The sequence below is a fragment of the Sturnus vulgaris genome, chromosome 26 (genome assembly GCF_052056855.1).
Source record: "Sturnus vulgaris isolate bStuVul1 chromosome 26, bStuVul1.hap1, whole genome shotgun sequence".
NCBI lineage: Eukaryota > Metazoa > Chordata > Aves > Passeriformes > Sturnidae > Sturnus > Sturnus vulgaris.
Genome location: NC_142268.1, coordinates 3,242,977 through 3,266,117, shown reverse-complemented (window position 1 = coordinate 3,266,117; position 23,141 = coordinate 3,242,977). Strand labels below are relative to the sequence as shown.

The window sequence follows — 23,141 nt, the reverse complement described above, 5'->3', positions numbered from 1 at the left end:
ATAAGATACTTAGAGACTGATAGCAGGCCTAAAATGTAACTCGATATGAGCCACTGTGACCAGTTAATGTTTGGTCACCTGGCTGTATACAGTGAAAGATGTAGAATAAAAAAAAAGCACTTACTACCTTAATACTGACCTTCGGTATCCATCCGGCCTGGTTTGTCCTCCAGCAGGCTCTCTGTGCTGGCAGAGGTCTCCGAGTCCACGTTTTCCTCGTCAGAGCCTCGCTGGTCGAGCTCAGGTAAGCGGTAAGTGATGTCCTCCCTGCATCAAACACAGGCTGCAGCACCTCTGACACGAGCAGCTTTATGCAGCTCATGTTCAGAGGTAAAGCATGTAGTCATTAACTATGAATGATCATGGTATTTTCTTTCAGCTAGTGCTTTGTATTTTCCTTTTCTCCCTTGTAAAGGCCTACAGAACAGAGTTAGATCCTTTTGGACAAAATGTATCTTGCTTTACTACCTGTGTTGCTTCCAAGTGCAAAGGGCATGGCCTGACCAGGTAAAGGGACACTTACTTTTCTTCTTTTATCGACTGTATGCGATCAATGAGAATCTCCTTCTCCCGGTTGTTGGCTTCAGAAACCTCCTCCTCTTCGTGCACTGAGTCCAGCTCTGAGGTGCCACTGTCATTTCCTTTGACCTGAGAGCTTTTACTCTGCAAGACAGATTCACGTGTAACACTTGTCAGTCACAAGCAGATACATTCATCTGCAAGTTTCAGAGTGGGACAAATGAGTAGGTCAAAGGAGAGGCTGATGGAATTGAATGAAGAGTTGTTAGTTATCCATATAAATGTTTCAAAAAGTAAGAGAAAATTTCCTATTCACCTGATTTCCAGGATTTTGTTATCTTTTTTTATCTGTCAAGCTCAGCTTAGTTTTAGTAGTCACTTAATGAGTAGTATTATTATATCCAATGTAAGTTACATACAGTGTCTATACAACACCAGGTGATGACAGCCCTGCATGCAGTCTGGGGAGGAAGTTGCACCAGTACATGCAGTCCTGATTGCTCAAAGGAGTGTTTAAAACTGAGTTACAACCCGTGTAAGTATTTTAGTCATGCAAGAATACCATAAAAAAACCCCATGCACTGGAGCCAGGCAGTTGTACATACCAGCTTCCCCTCATAAGGGGAAGAGAACCCAAGTTTTATAGGCCAGAGCTAGAGAGAGATGGAAACCAAATTCACTATATGCAGCCTTTGATCAGACACAGTTTGGTTTGTATTAATCAGTACAAAAACCCAAAAGAGTAAGTGTATTTTCCCTCCTAGAATGCAGCTTATTTTTGCACACCAGCCATCTCTGGAGTGAAGGAACTCTTTTGCCATGTCAGACACTCAATCTTAGTTCCACTGACAGAATTACACGGGAATAGATTTTGACCAGCACAAAAGCAGATTCCCACCCCTGCACCCTTCATTTAGCAGAACTTCAGTGCAGCTCTATATTTAGCTCCTATCTACAGTTTTGGGCACTTTTTTTTTTTCCCAACGGGTTTTTGACTCACTGAATGGATGGACAGGAGAAGTAGCACTCTCTCCCCAAGAATCTGATGTTTTATTTCAACACTTACCGTGTTCTGCCGAAGCAATGAGAGCCGTCGGAAAGCGAAGCTCTCTGCTGCTTCCAGCTGATTGATTTCTTCCATTTTTATCTTGTACTTCCTTATCTGCTCCTTTATGAGCATCTCTACACACCTGTGAGAAAGGCAAGAGCTTATTGAGCTGCCTCATACCATGAAGGTTCTGAAACAACCATGGTGGGATGGGATGCTGCTCCTGGCCTGGGGGTGTTTGTCACACACATGTGGCTGGAGCACAAGCACAGTGTCCCAGCCCATCCCTCACAGCAGCACTGCATGGTAACAGGTGAAGAGTCCAACACAGCAGGCACAACAGGACAGGAAATGGTGACAGGTAATGGCACATGTTCGTCCTGGGATCACCAGAGCCTCCCATGCTGGCTGTACACAGTGGTGAGCAGACAGACATTACCATGGCTGCCAACAGCTCCAGCTGTTCTACCTGTTGTCCCTGTGCTGGCACAGGGTGGCAGAGACACAACGAGCTTGCAACTGCCCTTCTCCACCTCTATGGCCCCAGGGGTCAGTAAGAAGTTACAAAAAGCTGTCATTTTTCAAACTCTGTTTCCATTGGAGGCAGAGACAAGGCCAGCCATGCAGTGAGGATGGTGAGGGGCTTTCACAGCCAGAGTTGCTGGAGGGTGAGGAGAACAGAGAGGGTCAAGGAAAGAACTGTCTTCAATTCAAAGAACAATGCAGAAGAGATCATCAGGGGGTTCCAAGTATGCAGGAGACAGCTTAATTCTATATCATATTGTTTATTATGCCTTGTATCTCAGCAAAATAGATGATTAGGGTACAAGCCCCCAAAAAATAGATTATCTTGATGTAAAACACAAACCTGATAGTTAAGAGTTATAGATCATCCTACTTTATGCTTCGTAAAATGGAGACAGGTGGAAGGTCTGAGAGGGGTGTATGAATTGGCAGCACTGGCAGAGCAAGAATTCAACAAGTCTTGAACCTCAGCTTCTCAGCTTGATACGAATGAAGTTGTAACAGGAAGTGGTACTGACCTTCCATCCCATTCCATTCTGCTTCTCAGCAGACTGCCAAAACTTACATGGTTGTTTTTGAAACATCCTTCATGCTGGTCAAGGGGTCAGAGGTGTCAGGACAGCGCAAGAGGCACGGAGCAAACACGATGGCCAAGGCGTTGGGGGACATGCGGTTCACATCTTCTATCAAAGCCACTCTGCAATTCAACAGGCAGGAAAAGAGATTTTAAGCAGCCCTTGCTGGAATACAAACACCCTGATCACACCTTGCCAGAGTTCCCAAATAAAATGTAAGGAGGCCTCTTGGACACTCAGTATGTACAGCAGACCACAGAAGCTTTACAATCATTTCACACCTACTAAATAGACAACATTTCATGTACCAAAGGAACAGGGAATCACACAGGTTAAGCTAGTCTGGTAGCTTCTCAAAAGCATGTCTGGTGATTCAGCCTCTTCAAAAATCACTTTTGCCCATGTTCAGAGGGCTGCTTGGAAAATCCTCAGGTTCCTCAGGTAAGAGCAGTCCCTTTACCAGCACCATTTATCCCTGCTCCTGGGACTTGCATATGTTCATCCTCAGTTCACTACAAGCCCCTCTGTCTAAATCGTGGTGCTCAGATGATTGACCAAGGCTTTGAGATCTACCTTGTCTTCAAAGTTGTTCTTACCTGGTTTGATCCAAATACACCAGGTGGTAGAAGTAACCACACACCTGTTCATGAGCACAACTACCAGCTTCAATTCTTTCATTTCTAAAATAGCAGTACAATCCCCTCACTGACACCCAAGGTGTTTAACACTTTAGAAAGCTTCCAAGAAGCATTTAGAATCCCAGTTTCTCTACAAATGAAGAAAACAAGCTCATTACTTGACAAGATGGAATATGAGTCGTTCCAAGGTATTATGATTTGCTTGTGGGAGCTGTTCCAGGACACTGTAAATGGCATGGAGCTGCTCCTGTTTCTCTGGCAGTTCTGCACGAAGGGAGAAAACATAAGATATTAATTGCTGTGCAAGGCTAGTGGAAAGCTAAAAATTCCTAAATTCTGCTAAGTCTTACAGTCATTTCATTTAGCAACTGTTATAACTGAATGTTAAAATACTCCTGGTGGCACTGCAATTATCTTGCATTTTTAGATGGCACTGCTGTTAGCAATCATCAGGTGACAGACTAAGACCTAAAACACTGTCTTGGGTGCCTTAATCCCACTGAAGTTAAAAGAATCTAAGGATTGAAAGTATTGGTATATTCAGATCTGGTCCAGAATAACAAGAAGAAAAACCCTGCCTGAAAGGAAACTCATTCACATGCTTATACAGTTTTTAGAAAGAACAGCTGTAAGTGACACATTAAAAATAAAAAAAAAACCCTGAAGCAAGATCAAGTAAGCTAGAGGAGAAATTCCCTGGAATATGTTTTATGTAAAATGTCGAAATCATTGTTGTAAGTACACTGGAAAGAGCTGTTTAGTCAGCATGAGCAGCTTAAGAATTTTTTTTCCCAAGGACACAGTGAGTTAAAGAAGAAATGTTTCAAGAATGGTTTTAAAACCTACCTACAGCTCTGAGAAAATCATTGTACTGTGCTGAGGTCATCAGTGGGTCTGGCAATTCCCTCAGCCACTGCTTAAGGATCCCTGTGATGGTGTGAATAGGGTAATTCTCCAGTTTCACTGAGTTTGGGTCTGAAAAGAAATGTTTTATTTAGAGCAGTTGAATCCTTTGATGCATACAATGAGACCTCATAGAAATAAGATTAGAAACATTCAAAACTCCTGTTCACACAATCCAAATGGCAATTCAGAAGTTAAAAATAGGCAAAAGATAGTAATTTAAAGGTACTAAAGGGCTTTAGGCAGCCAACAAAAATAATGCAGCCTGCACAGTCAACAAAAAGCTGTTTTTAAACACTAAGAAGTGACAGACACTTTCAGACAGAAGAGAATTGCAGGGAAAACTGATATGCAATGAAGTACAAGGGGTGGACAACACTGCCTGACCTTCTTGCAGCAACTGCTTCAGCTCCTTCATCCGATTTGCCGATCCTGATTTCCGGTAGATGCCCTCTGTGTAGAGCCCGTGCATCTCCACGTACTCCAGCAGCTTCTCCATGACCACAGGCACCGAGTTCCTGTCGCTGGTCAGGGCGCTCACGCACACCCCGAAGTGCCGGGGCTCTGTGTCCTGCTCGCCCTGGGGGTCACACACGTGGGATCCCTCTGTCAGCTCCCCCTCCTTCCCCAGCTACACAAGGCCATGGCTTCCTGCTACACGTGCCTTATGATTCCAGAAACTAGAGCTGAGTGCTCTCTCCTGGCTTGCTACATGCCTTTGGTCATAAGGCAGATTTGCTGAGCTGCAGCAGTAAAAAGCCTTTATGGTTCACACTGCAGGATTTCTGTATCAGTTTGGCCAACACACACTCTGTGAGAAGGGTTCCTAAATTAGCTCAAGCATCACCTCCTAGAATGCTCTGCTTCTGCAAGTGCAGGGCCTCTCTCTGACTACATGCAGACATGGAAGGGAACTGTTTAAGCACTTTTTGTTCAGTGCCTGGACATACTCTGTTCATTTACTGAGAAATAAAGGCAGCATTTTGCATGCACTTCTGGTAGCACAGAACCCCATCCCAGATCCATGGGCCTTACCTTTTTCCCACAGGAGGTACAGCTGCTCTGGATTTTGGACATGCACTTCTTGTGACAAGTCAGCTTGCAAACTAGAGAAAGGAGAAATTGTTACAAGCATCTAAATCACACTGAAACACTTGGCATCCTGAATTATCCATTTCTACATGGCCTGTTCCCAAGCCCACCTGTAGCAGGCAGACTTACAAGCAGTCTGCACAGCTGAGGTGTGTTCACTCACCACTGCACAGACAGGCCTTCTCCATGGGCCAGATGTAGGAGGAGCAGTGCTCACACGACTGCCGGATGCTCACTTGGTAGTTTGTGAACACGTGGCCATTGTGCTCTTCAATCTGGTGAGAGACAGCAAGGAATCAGTGAACTCTTTTTGCCTTTTAAAAATTATTATTATTATTATTATTAATAAAATCGTCTACCCTATCTCAGATTTTCACCTTTTATTTTACAATTACAGCTGAAAGCTTTCACCCTGAAACCAAATTTCACCCTATCTTACGGCAGTTAGGTTTGCTGGAACATTTCGTAATTGACTTGCTGCCTTAAAGTTCATCAATACAATACAAGAGCTACAGTTTTGTTATTCATATTTAGTAGTTGTTTTCTCCTAAACAGCCCATGCTTGAGAAAGCCTTTAGACTCTAAAAGAAGCCATGGAAAAGCAAGAAAATGCTTGAGTGCCATCTATGACTGCATGAGCAAGATCTCTGCTTTGTGAAAACCAGTTTTATATTGTCACATCTTCATGAAAGAGGTAAGTGAATGAGCATACAAAACAAACCAGAATGTCAGTACAAATTCAAGCTCTTCAAAGGGTGTTTGTGTTCTGTGAGTGCACCTGAGGACTTGGATTACTGCAAAAAGAAAGCACTTACTGCACGATCCTGTTTCCGTTTCTTCTTCTGGGCTTTGGTTTGCTGCAGTGGGAAACAAAACTGGCCTTAGTCTTTGAAATTCAGACATTCCATTCCTTTTTTTTCTCCCCTATTGAGTTTCCCAGACTTTACTTCACCTCCAGACATTCGAGACACTATCCTGCAGCTTCAGCTTGGTTTGAGGGTTGTCTGAGCTCTCACTATCAACTTCCTAAAAACCAACTGAGCTCACTGCCTGATGACAAAGCAACTCCAGCTCTCAAACCTCCAGAGAACTCCTATGTTTTCACCAAAGAAAATGCACACTTTCAGATTCTGAAAATATTAAGTTAAAAAATTAACAATTCCATAAAGGTGTATCAGCAATCAGAATTTGTTACACACATGATGTGTGCATGACTAGTGTTTCCCAAGTAATAAAGAATGCTATGGAAAAGGTTTCTGAGGTAACACAGGTCCCTTATGTTAAGAGAGCATCTGTGTTTCAGCATCCCATAACCCAATAAAAGAATAACTTTCATACCTTAGGCTGCTCAGATTCCTCTTTCTTTGTATATCCTCTAATGAATTCATCCAGAAGGGATAGAAAGAGATTCAAAACCAGCTTGACTTCTTTCTCTTCCCTTTTTTTGGCCAGGTTTGTAACTAGGAGCTGGTAATTTTCCACCAGATCTTTATAGCCAACATGGATTTGTCCGTTCTAAAGAAGGAAAAATACTTGTCAGACATTCCTTTTTGATACTGTTGAGACAGTTTCATATTTTCATGTACTTAAGTTCAGAGGTGAAAAAGCACAGCCATGATCAAAGTCAAAGATAACAGCCCATGACAGAAACAAGTTAACACACTTCCCTCCTGCACTGTCCAACAGCACTTGGCTGACACAAGGCAGTGTCAGAAGAATATTGGAAAAGCTGTTGGCTCTTCTCTTTGGTGTTCAAACACAGCAGCATTAAGAGGCTGAAGACAGCAAAATCCATCCATTTCTAAAAATAAATTTATGGCTGAATGAATGAGAAAAGGAAAACAAAGCAGGCTGCTTGAGATTACAGCAGAACTGTAAAATGAGTCTAACATTCAGTTCTGAATTCTGTGCTGAGAATTGCTGAACTGCTTTGTTGAAGTGCTGCAGGCCAAGCCTTTAACCTACACACCCAATTCATTTATTGCCTGCCAACTTTCCTTTATTGAGACTTACTACTTACAGGAGCAGAGTACATGGTCTTGATGTTTCCTCTGAACTTCTCTGTGGCTTCAAAAAACAAACATTCAACACCAGACTTCTGGGAGCGTAAGTCATTGATCTAGAAAAAAATACATCTGCATCAGATTTTGTTAAAAAAAGAACATCTGAACAGAGTTAAGCTTCAGTGGCTGGGCTTAGTCATTTGTGACCATTCCAATTATTTAAAACAACATTTTTAATGCACTGTGCTGATGATAGAAAAAAGGGGAGTGGGGTAGTTGGGCTTTAGAAAACTTTCTTTACTTACAACTCTCACTTTTTTTTTAATATAAGTTTTTCTACCCACTCATTTGTAAACAAAGAACCAACACAAATGCCCTGTATTGTATTTAATGCAATATTATGCATTCAGCAACTTTAGGAAAAGAATAGGAAGGGTCCTAATGCAGACCTACCCCAGTCAAACCATCCAATCAATTCCCCTTTTGCTTTAGATTATAACACAAACTTGCACCGAGACCAGCAGGCTTTAAAATTTACACAAACAGTGAACAAAGACTTGAATTCCATCATGGCTGGGAGCCTTTCACCTTGTTTAGCAGGAACTCATCCAGGTGTTTCAGCTCGTTGGCGTTCGCGATCTCCCGGACCATGGACGCGCGCCAGTTCTGGGACACGCTCGAGATCTTGCTGATCTTTATGGTTCTGTTCTTCTTTGCTTTGCTGCTCTCCTTCCCAGCCTGGGGCCGGCCTGGCTGCCCCGAAGAACCTGCCAAAGAAATGGGTTTGTACATTCAAGCACGGTGAGGAAATTCTGCAGCAGTTGTTTCCTCGCAGACAGGACGCGCTGTGCTGAGGGTTAAATCACCAAACTCACCGTCTGAAACTTTCTGGGTTCCTCCTGTGTCTGTGAAGAGGACACAGGACACGAGGGAGAGGCCATCTCCTTCCTCAATCACATCAGAACTCTCCTTTGCAATTTTCTTGTCTGGCTTTTTCCCCAAAAGTCTACGCAAAGGGCTTTTGAAAGCAGACCTGAATACAAAAGCAGATACAAGTCTGTCCCATTAGTAATGGAAGCTGGCTCTGCCACAAGAACAGGCTCTTAACAATAACCCACAACTGGTTCACAACTGTGGGGAATATTTAAGGCCCAACCTGAAGGAAAACTGAGCAGCACAAAGAAAGGAAAGAGTGTGAAAGCACACCTGGACTTTTTGGTATTTACAAGATCAGACCTTCAGCACATACAGACAACACCTCACATATCCAAAACATCATTTCTGGCTCAGGAAGTCCCTGGGCAGCAGAATGCCAGAGCCTGGAGCAGGCCAGGGAAGCAGTATTACATGCTTGCTACGTTCTTCAGCTTTTCTCTTGGTGTTGTATTACACTACATGAACCTTTAATCCCAGCTGTAAGTTGGTTCTTATTTTAAAAAGAACCAGTTCACAGAAAGTGTTATGCAAGAAGCAGAGAATCTGTTCCTCAGCAGGGTCAGATATCATGCTCAGAGCAACATGAAACAGCAACACAGCCACTCGTGTAGCTGATGCCAACTTGTGCCTCTCCACAATCACAGTCTCAAGGTGCCCAGCTCAAGCACCAATGGAAAATCTTTTTTTTTTTTTTAATTTTCCCAAAGACAGGCCAGGCACACACACAAGCCATACTTGGCATCCCCTTGCTGACTCGCTGGCTGCACGGGAACGGCCGAGTCCGAGGTAGGGAAGTGGTCACTGGGTTTCTTCTGCACAGGGTATTTCTTGTTGCCTTTTTCTTCTTCAATTGGATCTGGTGATTGCTACAGGAGAGAGGAGAAGTCAAAAACTGCAATTTGAGTAATACAGATTCTTTAAATGGTTTAAAAAGCTACAATGGTGAAGTTTGCTTCATTAAGACAAAGCACTTTACCCGATTCCCTCCCTAATATAAGAATATAAGAATATTTAATGCTTTGATCAAGGATCCATTTATCACAAATTAGGTTTTCAAATTACTGTATAATACTTCCTGATGACTGTTTTTACATGGGTATCAAGCAAAAAGAAAATCAAGCTGAAGGAACACAGAAACATACTATAAAAATTATTTACTAGTCTTTAATATTTATAAACAATTAAGTGTAAATATACACAACAGCCTCAGTACCTGGTTCATGGCAACAGTCTGGGCCAGAGTTGAGAGGTCACTTAATGAAGCTGAACTCCCCTTCTTCCTGTAGTAAAATGAGTTTCAGAATATGTATTTTAATAAAGTCTGTGGCCTCTTCACATCTTTTAAATAACCCACATATCAACACTAGATCTGAGTCAGAACCCTGATCAGCTCTTGCAATTTACTTTTAAATGCAAAATGTGCTGCATTGAAAACCATGGGAATGTCAGATTTCCTGCCATATCAGAGGGATGATGCTTGCAAGCTGCAAGTCACTAAAACCTTATTTTCCATGGGCAAAAGACACATGAAAATAAACTCCAGACACTGTTTCAACTAATGGCCTGAGTCTCCATTTTAACAGAGCCAGGCAGGCTTTGCATCTTTTGTGAGCTTCTGAAAACATTCTGCCCATACAGATTCACTGCAGGACTGGGAGCCAAGGAAAAGCAGGAGTTGTTCACAACTCTCTTTGCTCCCATAACATGGCCCAGGCTCTCAGGAGTTCTCCAACGATTTTTAAACATTACAGATACTGTTTTCTGTGAAGTAAAAAAAAGGAAGCTGCCCTTACTCTAGCTGACCCTGAGGAGACTTATCCACACGTATCCTTCCATCCAAAGACTGACTCAGCACATCATTCTGGCCAGCATCAGATTGTCTCTTTCCTTTCCACTTCTCCCTCTTGTATTTTAGCTTCTCTGGGTCATCCACGTATCTCTGGATTGCAGAAGTGGGGCTGTCCAACTCTTTGGTTGCCCTCTGCTGCCTGTTTTTATCTGCCCAGCAGTCAGCAGGGCCCCGAAAGCTGCCAGTAGCAGACAGTGTGTTACAAACATTCAGTGCAAGATCTTTTGGCCTTTCAGGGCAGGTAAAGCTTTGGCTGCCTTTTATTTGGTTATTCTGATTCCCTTGTGCTTTCATTCTGTCAGCTGCTGTGTCCTCTGCTTCTGATTTAGGTGGTTCCTCAGGAACAGAACCACTTTCTTTTATCTCATTTGATGGTGGAATGTCTGAAAGAGTTTTTTCTTCACTTGGACTTTTCTCTCCCTCACTGCTTCCCTGAAGGACATTATCTTCTTGTGCTGTGGATTTCTCTGGCTCTGGAGCAGTTTCCAGGGTCTCTTCAGAAACAGTTTGCTCCTCGTGGCACAGCACAGATGGTCCTTCAAAGGACAGGAGCACATGCTTGTTCTGCAAGTCGTTGTGCTCCAGCCCCCTCTGCCGACGGGACTCCCGCTTCTCCCGGCTGTTGGCTGCTTTCTCCGAGCCCTCCACCGTGTGCTTCTGGGGTAATGTGGCTTTCTCAGATGAGCTCAGGTTTTCAGCTTGTTCATTTTGAGCTTGATCTTCGTCTTCAACAGCTTGACCTGGCTCTGACTCGTGTTTCACAGGCAGCTCATCTGTTGCTGGCTCACTCTGCTCGTCCTTGCTTGTATCATCCTCTTTGTCTTCATTTTCCTGCATTTCTCTCTGCTTTTCTTCAGCTTTCTGCTTTTCTAGAATCATTTTCTGGTATCTGTTAAGAATTTTTAATATGAAAACACAAATCCTTAATGCCCAAGGGTTAAAAAAGCCACCATCTGCTTAAATGCAGCCCAAATAGCAATACAGACCCAAATTATACCTATGGTCCCAGCTGAACTGCAGGGAGGAGTCTGCTTGTCAGGACTGGCAGCACCAGTTCAGCTCAGCTGAACAAAGCTCAATTCTGAGCACTTACCACACTCCACTGCCACTTGCTACTGACTGAAATATCACATGGCAGTAACTACCTTGAAGTTCATACAATCTCAAAATGGTCTGGCTTGGGAAGGACCTTAAAGAACATCTCACTCCCATGCCCTTGCCATGGGGATGACACACCTTCCACTATCCCAGGGCGTTCCAAGTCCCACCCAACCTGGCCTTGGACACTTCCAGGGCTCCTGCTCAACTTCCTTGGGCAACAATTTACCAAACTGTTGACTCAGTCACCCCAACACACAAACTGAGCTTGGCAAGTGAAGCCAGGTGATTAAACAGAAGTTTTCATGCCCCCTTGCTCCTTCCCCCGTACCTCTTTCGCTGCAGGTGTCCCCTGAGCAGGGCCTGCAGGAGACAAACTCTGGTCCTGAGCTGCAGGAAGCGTTTCCTCTGCCGGTGCCGCCTCCAGGCCGCCTGGATCTCGGTGGCAGCGCTGTTCCTCTGCAGAGCCATCCTGACACAGCGGGAGCGCCAGCACGCCTGCAAACACACGGTGCTCAAGTGAGGGAGGGCTGCCTCGAGGTGGGGACTGCTGCATGACACTGTTTGTTTGGGTTTTTTGTTTGTTCTTAGGAAAATAAGGCTGGCGATTCTCAAAGGTACCTGGAGAACAACGGCTGCCTGCCGCAGCCTGAGGAAGCGTCTCCTTTCCAAAACCATCCTGAGCCAGCTCTGAAGGAGGATGATTTTCCTGATCACTTCTTTGTGTAGTGTATCCTGTAGTATCTGTCGTTCAGCTTCTTTCATAAAAACCTGTTCAGGTAAAGAAAAGTTCATCAAGAAGAAGTTAACAAGAGCCTTTCATCCCCCACTAGAGCTATAATAAGATAACAGGTAAGGTAATTGTTTGGTACCACTACACCAAACCTTACTGACTGACAGCTTGCCCAAAATAAAAAGCCCTTTTAAATTTCAGAGTTGAGATTCTAAAACTTACACCTGTCCTTAGAGCCTTCAAATCACAGAATCCTTCTCAAATGCTAACATCGACCTGTTTGACAAATGCCAATAGCAACGATTTGCCAAACTATCTATATAACATAGATTTGTACTGTAGTCAAGAAACCAGGTTGGTGTCAAAACCAAGGGGTCAAGTACAATCTCTGTGTCACCACTTGCAAGAGTTAAAATAGCCACTTTAGGTACAAAAAGCAGAGAAGAGTAACAATTGTAAATGTACTGCACTGAATTTTGCAGTGTATAGCAGTGTTTCTTACTGCCTTACAGATAGTTTCACAGACCTTGGTCTTCCCTATTTGATAGTAGTTTTCATTCAGTTTTAGTTTATTCAAATAAACACAAATGTCTTCCTTGGAGGCTTTGGCATTTTTGGGTAGTAACACCTGAAACTGGTCAATGAATTCCTGTAAAAAGCAGAGACAGTAAGAGACCAAAGTTAGAAGGCAACTCCCAAGTTTAGAGTTTTAACTCTAAAATTGAAATTTATTTAAGACACTTAAGCTACAGGGATCTGAAAATACTTACCTCTCATTCCAAACTGAGCTATTTTTCCATGTAAAATCCAGGCTACAGCCAGCCTCATGTTAACTGAAAGATCACCTGGAAGTGAGCTCTAAACCTGAGTGTTTTACAGAAAACTAATTCCCACATGGAGACAGCACTGTGCAGCACTGACTGACTGCACTCACAATGTTTTCCTTCACAAAACCAGGAAGAATTTCCTGGCAGATGACTCAGAATAGTTTAACTATGACTTTTTACCATGCAGGCTCTCTCAAAACTATAGTGCATTCTTACAGCTCATCCCAAGTGGTCATGAGCCTCACATGAAGAGACACACAAGACATGTTTTCCCAAGAGAGCAGATATTCCTGAAAGCACAATTCACCTGCAGTTCCCACTGTACCTGGAATGTGTATTTGGCACTGTAGCCAGACCTCCTGATCCGCACAGTTTCCAGCATGCCCGTGTACCGTAACTGCTGCAGCACCAAGCTCTCATCAAAGAGCATCTCCTTCTGTAAAACATCACCAGAAAACGGCCAGTCAGAGCCTGAGCAGCCCAGCTGCTGTCACAGGGACAGCAGGTTTCTTCCCACACTTCGGTTACCTTTCACCTGCACACAGAGTGACAGAGAATAAGTTAAATAAAGAGATTGCAAGGCTCGAGCCCTGGATCTCAGCCTCACCTTCTCTGCATTGGAGCGGATGCAGCGGATGAAGAAGGGCTCAGCTCTGCCCAGTGTCTCCAGCAACTTGTTAAGTGAAGCCTGAAATGAAACAATCACAAAGGTTTTTCTTCAGGTATCAGCATTTGGAGTGGTGTTTGACAACATGACAGCTTCTGCCTCAGGAATCAGGTTGTTTCAGGTCTCATGGCTATACAAAATCCAAACAGATTCTCCCATATTGCTCAGCACATCCTTGTGTTTGGTGTTTGCTTTTAGTTTTCATCAAGAGAGTTTAAAGCAGGGTTTGAACATGCTCTCACAGTATCACTAGATCTGTACACAAGAATGATCAGTACAGAGAACTGACATTTCATGGCATAAATGGCAACTCAAAATGTACTCTGATTTTAACCAAGTAATAAACCCCACTTCAAAAAAACCATAAGAATAAAATCCACTTTGTTTTCCAAGCAAGACCAGCCTGGATGAGCCCAGGAGGGCCTGTGCCCTGAGGTGTGTCACCTACCTGGAACTGGGCACTTATGCTGGGGGGTTTCTTCTTCTTGTGCAAGTGCAAAAGGGACTTTGTAGTCCGATCGTGCAGGGTCATGCTCATGATGAGCTTCAGAGATTTGGAATCCAGCAAGTTCTACAAGAAAATGTTCATAATCAACCAAGTGCAAATCTTCCAACTGAAAGGGAAATATCTTGTCTGAAATAAGTCAGAATGACACCAGCTACCCAGAGTTCCACATTCAATGGCATGTTATATTTAATGATTATTTCTATTTTGGGCCAAAACATTTCTTAAGAGTGAAACTGTTCCACTGCCCCAGGCCCAGAGTGTAAGGTGAACAAGGGGAATCACAATCACTGCATTTGGCTTCCCTGACTTGGAAGTGACTTTTTGCATTTATGGCATCTCCATATCTGTCTAATTAAGTAGTTCTTATTAAAGTGAACATTCACCTATATTTTAACTTGTCAGGATAAATAACACAACTTTCCTACAATATAAAACAGCTGTGAAGTGAGTTCTGTCAATCAAAATGAAATTCACAGTGCATAAAAGCCCAAACCCAAGAGAAATCTAAATTTTCTGATTACCTTGGGAATTATCTGCTTTTGCTTGACACCTTTACTTTTCCTGTTAAAATATTAAAGATCATTTAAGAAAAAAAAATACACATGATTTTTTATTATTTCAGCAAGCCATAAGTTGGTGCAATTTATGAGGAAAGGTGAAGGACAGAAGAAAATGAGCACAACAGCACCAGAGTGTGTTCATGCACATCTCACAAGTGATTAATGCAAGAAATGCAAACTGCTTTTCAACAAGAATTTTTTTTTTTAATAAACTCTGTAGGTATTGAAAGCTTTCAAAAGTGAAACATTTTCTCTGAAGTCAAAGCTATTCAAAACTACTCTGTTGTACAACTACTGGGGTGTGAGTTACTCTCTTTAGCAACTGTATGGTCATTAAACCCATTATAACACAAAGGCACTATCAAATAAAAATACTCAATTCAGAAGCTACAGCTGCTGGCACCAGAACCTCTGAAAACACCCAACTGCTCCCAGGAGGACAATGCATGCCCAGCACCAGGAACTCTGGAATGTCTGAGCAGGACACACACCTCAGGCTCAGCTCTCACCCACACACACAAGGTGAAGAAGTGGAAGCTCTCAGGGAGAAGCTGCAGTCACATCCTGCTGGCTCTGAGCATGCTAACTCTGTGATATAGGGCAGGCTCCTGCTCTGAGCCACCCAGTTTACATTATTATACAGCAGAGCAGATTCATTCCCTTACACATGCACAGGACTGCAGATGTAAAGAGTCTAAACCCAGGAATATATCCAGCATCAGCACCCTGAATTTCAGGAAACATTTGTCACACCTTGTGGGAGATCTCACTATTGAGTATTTTGCAAGGACAAGCTCACAGTACATACTTGGGAGTTTTTAAGCCAAGTTCACATAAGATGCAGGTTTAACTTTCAGCTAATGCAATGAAGCAACAAGGTGCTCTCTACAGCCTACTTGCAGAAGGGATGTTTTATTTTTAATTGCCTTGTTTAGTGTTTTTCAAAAGACAAATTTGGCACAAGCATAATTTTTAGGGACTGGAATAACTGCTTGGTTCTTGTTGCACTTTCAAAGCAATACCCAGAGCACTCACAGGAGGTGGGAGCGGTGTTGAAGCTGACTGAGGGACCGAAGCAGCTCACAGGGATCATCACCCTGCCAGGGCAGTCCTTTAATACTGGCGATGATTTGGTCATGCATGTCTCTAAAATGATCCACAGCAAAACACAGGTGCCAAACAGAGATACACAGCCATGAGAGAGGGGGGGGGGAAAAGGAGTTAAAACCCCAAAAGGTTCCATCACCAAGTGTGTGCCAAAATGTAGCAGGTCAATCCCAGCTACTTTTTCCTAAACATGAATGATTTTGATGACAAGTCAGAACTTTCTACTCCATCAGTGCTCTAAAATTTAACTGCCAGGGTCTCATACTCAACTTACTCTCTGATTCTACCTTTCAATGTAAATTCTTGAGCCACCAATTGAGAAAATGGAGGAAAATTTAGTAAAATGCACTTAGCAGGGAACTCTTCTGGTTAAGCCAAGGAACCTTTTCAGGCAGATATAAGCTTCTTTATAACCAACAGTAAACACTTTTATAGAGAGAGATTTGACTACTAAAATGAGGCTACTTAAAAAGACTTACATCAGAAAGGTAAGTTATAAACAAGCTGTTAGATGGATACTTGAAGAAATTTTGGGTTTCATTTCCATTTCAAACTTATTCATGTTTAGTTTTTCAAAGTAAGCCTGGGATGGTCCTTAATTCGTGGCATGTTCCATTCTTCAAGCATGCACTGTGCCTGTGAAGTGCTGTGTCCTGGCATAGAACTTACCTTCTTTACTCTCCAGAGAGGCACAAACCAAAAATAACAGAAGTGTAAGAATCACTTCTGACTCTTAGATGCTCTCCCCATTCTGAGCTGCTCACAGAGGCAGCAGCATTATTACACAGGTTTGCTGCTTCCCTGGGTACCTCTGAACTTTGAGTATCAAGATTTAAGATATTTAAGGAAACAGATCTGGTAAGCTGTGACCAATCCTTTCACCCAAACTGGATATTTAGTTCTTTGTTTCCTCAAGTGACACAGCCTTTCCAGGATGCAGTAATTAGGAAGCAGCATGAAGTCACTACTTCAAGTGCTCTATGGCTTCACTGTCACCCAGAGCACACTGAGAAAGTCACTGTGTCCTGGAAATGTGCCTCCCTGGCCTGGGAGTTCAGGCCTTTTGCTACTTACTTCTTGTTCTCACAAAAAGAAATGATGTCTTGAAAAGCATTTATATCGAAATCCTCAGAACAATCAAATGAGAAATCGAGCACTGAGCGGCTGCAAAAGGAACACGTACAAAGCCTAAATATCCATGGAAAGGCAAATCTCCCTGCAGAGATACAGTTCTGTAAGCCTGGCCCTGCCTCTGCCCCCTTCAGTGACCCACACTGGCTGCAGAGGAGCACACAATGCTAAAAGCTGCTCACACCAAACACAGAGAACTCAAAAACTCAGTGGTAAATGGAACTGAGGCTGTCCCCAGCATGTGGTAGCATTGGCTCTTACATAAAAAGCTAGAGTGTTGTTTAGATGGTATTAAAAAGGCCAAAGAAAACAAGGCAGAAGAAATAAAACTTGCTTTCCTTGTGGAAAGATCTAGTTGAGATTTGATATATGAAATTCCAACTCAGTAATCCAGCTTTTCCCTGTAGGGGTTAAGGATGTGTTTCTCACCGATAAACTTTTTCTACCGGCGTATTCGATCTCTGGAGTTCTCCAAGGGGAACTCTGGGTCCTTGACGTACCACTCCTGTCAGGAAATTACCCAAAAATTGCATTTTGACAAAGATATGAGCAGGCAGAAAGCCCCAAACAAACCACCAACTGCAAAGGGCCTGGAGTTGTTATCCAGTCCTTTATCAAGGTACAGTACTTTTCTGCTCAAACTCCCTTCTCCTAGAAAGGAAGTTGCAGCTGCTCAAATTTAGTAGTTAATCCTGAATACTCATTTGATACTTCAGAGAGGTCTAAGATCAAAACTAGTGATGAGAATATCAGAACTATCACTCCCAACCTTCACAAACAGACCTTCAAGTCAGTCCCAGCCTGCTGGAAATGCTGCACTGACTGGAGGAGGAAAGCTGAATGACCTCAGATAAGAACAGTGACAATCTCCTCCATGTGTGAATATTAAACCATTTCCACACCCCATGTGCCTTTAGCACCAAAGATGGTGTCTGGTTGATGAGGTTTTGCCACAAACTCATTCTGCCAGCAGAGCAATTATAGAGTATAAAGTGTTTTCAGAGCAGTTTTCTGTTCCATACCTGCAGTTTTCCAGCCCTACCTGCCGTTTCCCATGCCATACATGCACTTCCCCATACCTTACCTGCACTTTTCAAGCCCTACCTGCAGTTTTCCATTCCACTCCTGCCGTTCCCAGCCCCATCCCCGCCGTTCCCCGTTCCATCCCTCTCGTTTCCAGCCCCATCTGCCATTCCCAATCTCATCCCCGGCGTTCCCAGCCCCATCCTCATCTGCCATTCCCCGTTCCATCCCTCTCATTCCCAGCCCCGTCCCCTCTTGTTCCCTGCCCCACCTGCCGTTCCCAGCCCCATCCCCGCCGCTCCCCGTTCTATCCCTCTCGTTCCCAGCCCCACCTGCCATTCCCCGTTCCATCCCCGCCGTTCCCAGCCCCGTCCCCTCTCGTTCCCAGCCCCATCCCCGCCGCTCCCCGTTCTATCCCTCTCGTTCCCAGCCCCGTCCCCTCTCGTTCCCAGCCCCGTACCCGCCGTTCCCCGTTCCATCCCTCTCGTTCCCAGCCCCGTCCCCTCTCGTTCCCAGCCCCACCTGCCGTTTTCTGGGCCCTCTCGCGGCCGGCCTGGGCGAACACGGCCATGGCCCGGATGGCCGCCCGCAGCACGGCCCAGCGGAACACGGCCACCGGGTCCATCCCGATCAGCTCCCGCACGAAGGCGCTGTCGCTGCTGCGCAGCAAGGCCACGATATCGGGTCTCATGTAATCCATGTTTTTCTCCCTGAAATCCTGCAAAACAGGCACGTGGAACCGCGAGCTCTCGGGAAAGCTCCCTGTGTTTTGTTTTTTCAGAATAATAGCGAGGGCTGCCCTCCAGCCAACACCACCCAAAGGCAAACCCAAAGTGCCTCTGAGAACCCTTCTGATCCAGCCCATTCCCAGCAAATTTTCTACATCCTGACAATAAACTCCCAGAAAAGGCAAGTAATTTTTTTTGGTGCCCATCAGATCTATCACCTACTTTGATCTGGTATTTCACTTTGCCAGCAAAGTGGCGAATAATAAAAGCAGGCTCCATCACTGGGGTTCCAACAAAAAACTTGTTCTCCTCATGCTGCTGTTTGAATTTTGCCAGTAGAGTTTGGTTGGTGGCATGTGGAAAACTGGGAATACAAGACAAAAGAGATCAGCTGTTTCTCAAATACAGGCATATTTATTAGGGTGACAGAATGAATGCCTAGTGCTCCTTGTGAAAAGTATTAACTGTCCAAGATCTCTATACCTGCTTTGAATTTTAAAGGTGGGCTCAATTTCTGGACCCAAACCAAGCAGCTCCACAAACAGCAGAATATTCAAATGTTTCAAGTGTACATCAATTTTTCCTCCCCCTTCACCAGCCAAATTTAGTTAGGACCACATTAACTATTTACCACACTTGCTACAAAGACTTACAGACATGCATTTTACTTTAATTGCAGTTCCATGGTAAACCACAAACATGGAAGTTCCTAAGTTTGCATAAGCCAAAGTTCAATTTTAGCATCAATGTATTTTACCACCATATTGGAGTCATTAGAAGCAAATACCAGTGTAAATCAAAGTCATAAATAACCTTTTGCTTCTCACAACATTCCTCTTTTTTTCAAGGGCTGTATTTCTGTTCTCTTTCCCTGTCCTTTCCTCCCCCCAGCCACACATGTTTTTTCAGAAGATGTTTGTTGCTTACTTGCTTTCTTCATCCAGAAGATAGAAGAGGCCAGTGGGCTTCTTGCTGATTAGGTGAATGCAGGCCACATTATCAGTATAGTCAATATTGTGCCAAGTGATCCCTTCACTCTTATATTCCTCCTGTGTAGCTCAAGAAAATTCCCTTATCAGTACAGTGCCCTGACCTTTGATGTCCTGTGGTCTAAGTGCTTAAAACACAGCCTTGGAAAGCTACAGCAAGTGGAGTTTGTTAGTTCAGGCAGCAGAGACAAAAATAAGGAGAACTTATAAATAAGAACAGAAGAACAGGCATAGTGGCACAGATCAAAGGTCCTCAGGCACGTCACTCAGCAGGGTCTGTTTGAAAAAACTATTTCAAAACCAAAGCTGTGAAAGGAATGTTCTGCTGTGCTCTGCCTTCCCAGCCATCAGCAGCCTACGACCCTGGAGTCAGACACGACATCCACAGCACTCCAGTACAACTGGGCAGACATAGAAGAGTTCAAGTCTATTTTCTCTTCCATAATTTTTGTATTATGGGAAATGAGAATAGTTAAATATCAAGTTCCAGAGTTTTCACATTGCACTGTCAGAGGAAATAACAGAAGTTTCTAAACAGGCAGTTAAGGCCTCCACAACATCAGCACCAGAACTTCCCCACGGAAGCAATGGCTACTGCTTAGGCTCAGAACATTTGGAGCTCCCTGACAAGAGAACATGAAGCTCTTCTGCTGGAGTGACAATCCCTCAAATGCTTGACAAGACAAGCTTCCACTAAGATACAGAAGCCAAATGCCAGCTTTTCTTAATGCTGTAAATACCCACAGGAAAAAGTTAATGATAAGGTAATAAAATTAAAAAACATGATAAAGTAAAAAAAGGAATCACACAGAAAATTAAGTAAGTTTTATGTTTAATAAAGGACAGAGAGCACCTCTCATGTTCTAGATGATGATGATAAATGCATTATTTTTAAGTAGGTGGAATTCAGTCTGCCCAACACAGTGCACACCGTGTTACAGAACTGAAATGCCATTTTCCACAGACAAAAAAGCCTTTCTTTAAAAAGATATAGAGATCCCCTTGAGGGCCCTTAGGCTGCAAGAGATACAGGAAATGGGTCATTCAAGGATTAAGCTTATTTGGAAAAATGGCATTAGTAAAAAAAAAAAAGAAAGAAGACAATGTAACTATTTACTCTGGCCAGCCTGGATAGCCAATTCTGTCCTAAGTTACAAAACAGGGACCTCAACATTATGTTTACACACAAAGTTTGGATATTTGGTAATTTTATTTTCTTTAAAATGCTTGCCTAAAGTTGTTGACAAAGTATCACATACTAGAGAATGACTCCTTTCAGCAGTGACCTGAGAACCACACTTCTGCACAAAGCAGGAAAAAATCAAGTCTGGAGCAAAGCCCCCTCCAAAAGGCAGTGCAGGAACAGGATCCCTGGGCTCCTGCAGCACTGAGTGCTCTGTCAGATGACTCCATCTGCACACAAGTCAATCAACAACCACTGACACCAGGATTTCAGAACCAGGATCAGAGCTGTGTCCCCTAAATGCAGTTGGGTGGGAGAGGCAGCAAAGACTGGTTATTAAATACTTACAGGCTGACAAAAATAACAGAAGCTCTTTCCCAACCATTACAACAAAAACACCTGAATCCAACCCCTCACCTACAGACTTCCAATACCAAAGTTCACAGTTTTAGCTGACTTCTGTCTGGGATCACCTGAATGTTATCTTAGTTTTTGCAGTCAAGCAGAAACTTAGTTCCAGCCCTCTGAAGAAAAACCCCGTTAGTACAAGAACAGCAATAGTGAAAGAAGAAATTTTAAAAGTAAAGACTTTCAGAAATATTCAAGCAGTTATGCCATGGGGTTTTACAGAGTAAAGGCTAAGTTTGCATAATACATAAACACTTGATAAAAACGGGTTTCACTTCAGCCACTCTCATTTCTTACCTGCTCCAATTTGAAAATGTGCTGATTGAAATAATACTGAAGTTGCTCATTCGCATAATTTATACAGAACTGCTCAAAACTGTTGGTTTCAAAATCTTCAAATCCAAAAATATCAAGTACACCAATGGACAGACACTAAAAGAAGATGTGGAAATCTAGTTACCAGTTTGTCAGTGCCTTAACCCCCAACAGATAAACAGTCCAGAAAGCACTGCAGTCTGTGCTGAAAGATTTTAAATATTTAATAGTTCTGTCTACTGTGAAAACAGAGATGAATAAATATTACCAGGAAATTTACCATGGGTTTGAGAAGTATCAAAATTTATCCCAGATATCACAACACATCATCTCTAGCATTAACTGCTAGGGCCAAACACACAACTGCCTGCAAGGACTTGGTTTTGGGAGAGACTTACTGTAACAGATTCCTCCATGTCCTTCTTGTTAAGGAGTGCATGATTGATTCTCAGAACAATCCAATCAAACAGGGCACTGTACAAGGACTTGGCCATGGAATCACGAGCTGTTATTGCCTGCAGATCAAGCAATCTTCAGAATTTTGTTCAAAAAAATAATAATTTCCATTTCAAACCAGTGTCACTTACAGGTAACAACCCCAGCAGAGGGTTTTGCCTTTAATTCAAGCTTCTAACTTTCCAACCACCCCTCACAAAATGTCAAAGTGTAGCATAATAGCTTTTTAAATCCAAAACAGCAAGTTTCAGTCATTTAAAAATCACTCTACAAGTGTTCTTTTACTCACCTCATTGAGACTATATGGCAAAATAAGCTTATCATTAGCAGTCACAGTTTTTCTTTTTGTTAGCACTTCTACCAGGATTTCCCGTTTAACCTTCAAAATGAGAGAACAAGAGTTGCTGTCACCATCAAGCTCCTCAATGAGTTATTTGACTGTAGCAGTGGACATACAACTTCTTCAGAGAAGCTCTTTGACAGCAGCCACATTTATCATCCATCAGTAGCTTTACAAGTCCTACAACTGGTTTGAATTATCTTGTTTACATTCACTCAGATGTTTGCCTGTGGTGGCAAAGAACACACCTACACTGAATCTATTCTTGCTCATCTCTGTGATTGGTGAATCAACAAATTCTATTTCCATGCTATAGGTTATAGTCCATCTCCAATCCCAATAATCTCACTGATTTCATGTTTCCCCTCCCACAAGATAGTGGAAGTATCACAAAGGAGATTTAGATACAGCAATTGGGATATGTGAGTGAAATGCTGAGGTAGAACATGACAAACTGGTGTATCACACATTAATGCTGAAGAGAAATACTCTACTTTCAACAGCTGGGAAAGAATGTCCAACACTTCAGGAGGTCCCACGTCCAAGCCTTCATCCCGACCTGTGGCTTTCTTCTTGTATGTGACATTGCCCAAATACAGAATAGCTGAAAGTATTGAAAAGATCCTAAAGAAGAAAATTGAATTATGTCAGAATTTTTCTTAAGAGAGCTCACTATAACAGGTTAGCAGACCTCATTCTGCCTCAAGAATTAGTCTCTAAGTCCTCAAACACTCAGCTCTCCTCGTTCCCTACAGAACTACACACGATCCCAACTGCTCATTGCAACCCATGAACAATAACTGCCAGTCACAAAAGCTCAAAGAACTCCACTTACTGTTTCTTGGTTGCTGAAAGGAAGCCAACCATCTCCATGGCTTGTTTTAACCTCTCAAATTCATGTCGCAGATCTTCCCCATCTTCAATTTTCAAGTTATGCTGCAAAGAGAAATCCAGAAAAAGGCAAAGAATGAAACCCAAAC

At 43.1% G+C, this 23,141-nt stretch overlaps 1 protein-coding gene across 9 annotated transcripts in view; it reads right to left on the bottom strand.

Annotated features, from left to right (window-relative positions):
• Positions 1-23,141, bottom strand: part of MYO9B (myosin IXB) — a 41,710-nt gene that overhangs the window by 903 nt on the left and 17,666 nt on the right. The window contains exons 7-42 of one of the 9 annotated variants that reach the window (XM_014882982.2): positions 22,997-23,097; positions 22,656-22,785; positions 22,111-22,200; positions 21,764-21,880; positions 21,348-21,482; positions 19,398-19,519; positions 18,693-18,834; positions 18,265-18,460; positions 17,149-17,224; positions 16,663-16,752; positions 15,517-15,627; positions 14,443-14,482; positions 13,862-13,984; positions 13,354-13,434; positions 13,072-13,182; positions 12,446-12,568; positions 11,808-11,957; positions 11,518-11,684; positions 10,033-10,977; positions 9,453-9,519; positions 8,975-9,105; positions 8,179-8,336; positions 7,892-8,070; positions 7,321-7,419; positions 6,639-6,815; positions 6,116-6,157; positions 5,464-5,575; positions 5,244-5,314; positions 4,596-4,788; positions 4,152-4,280; positions 3,464-3,569; positions 2,658-2,789; positions 1,586-1,709; positions 1,125-1,172; positions 524-663; positions 128-267 (exon numbers count right to left, since the gene is read on the bottom strand). In XM_014882982.2, coding sequence (XP_014738468.2) covers positions 129-267; positions 524-663; positions 1,125-1,172; positions 1,586-1,709; positions 2,658-2,789; positions 3,464-3,569; positions 4,152-4,280; positions 4,596-4,788; positions 5,244-5,314; positions 5,464-5,575; positions 6,116-6,157; positions 6,639-6,815; positions 7,321-7,419; positions 7,892-8,070; positions 8,179-8,336; positions 8,975-9,105; positions 9,453-9,519; positions 10,033-10,977; positions 11,518-11,684; positions 11,808-11,957; positions 12,446-12,568; positions 13,072-13,182; positions 13,354-13,434; positions 13,862-13,984; positions 14,443-14,482; positions 15,517-15,627; positions 16,663-16,752; positions 17,149-17,224; positions 18,265-18,460; positions 18,693-18,834; positions 19,398-19,519; positions 21,348-21,482; positions 21,764-21,880; positions 22,111-22,200; positions 22,656-22,785; positions 22,997-23,097 — 5,097 coding nt within the window. In that variant the 3' untranslated portion in view covers position 128. Of the gene's footprint in view, positions 1-127; positions 268-523; positions 664-1,124; positions 1,173-1,585; positions 1,710-2,036; positions 2,229-2,657; positions 2,790-3,463; positions 3,570-4,151; positions 4,281-4,595; positions 4,789-5,243; positions 5,315-5,463; positions 5,576-6,115; positions 6,158-6,638; positions 6,816-7,320; positions 7,420-7,891; positions 8,071-8,178; positions 8,337-8,974; positions 9,106-9,452; positions 9,520-10,032; positions 10,978-11,517; positions 11,685-11,807; positions 11,958-12,445; positions 12,569-13,071; positions 13,183-13,353; positions 13,435-13,861; positions 13,985-14,442; positions 14,483-15,516; positions 15,628-16,662; positions 16,753-17,148; positions 17,225-18,264; positions 18,461-18,692; positions 18,835-19,397; positions 19,520-21,347; positions 21,483-21,763; positions 21,881-22,110; positions 22,201-22,655; positions 22,786-22,996; positions 23,098-23,141 lie in introns of those variants that run through there. The other 8 variants (XM_014882975.2, XM_088179101.1, XM_014882984.2 and 5 more) reach the window with 8 other exon arrangements.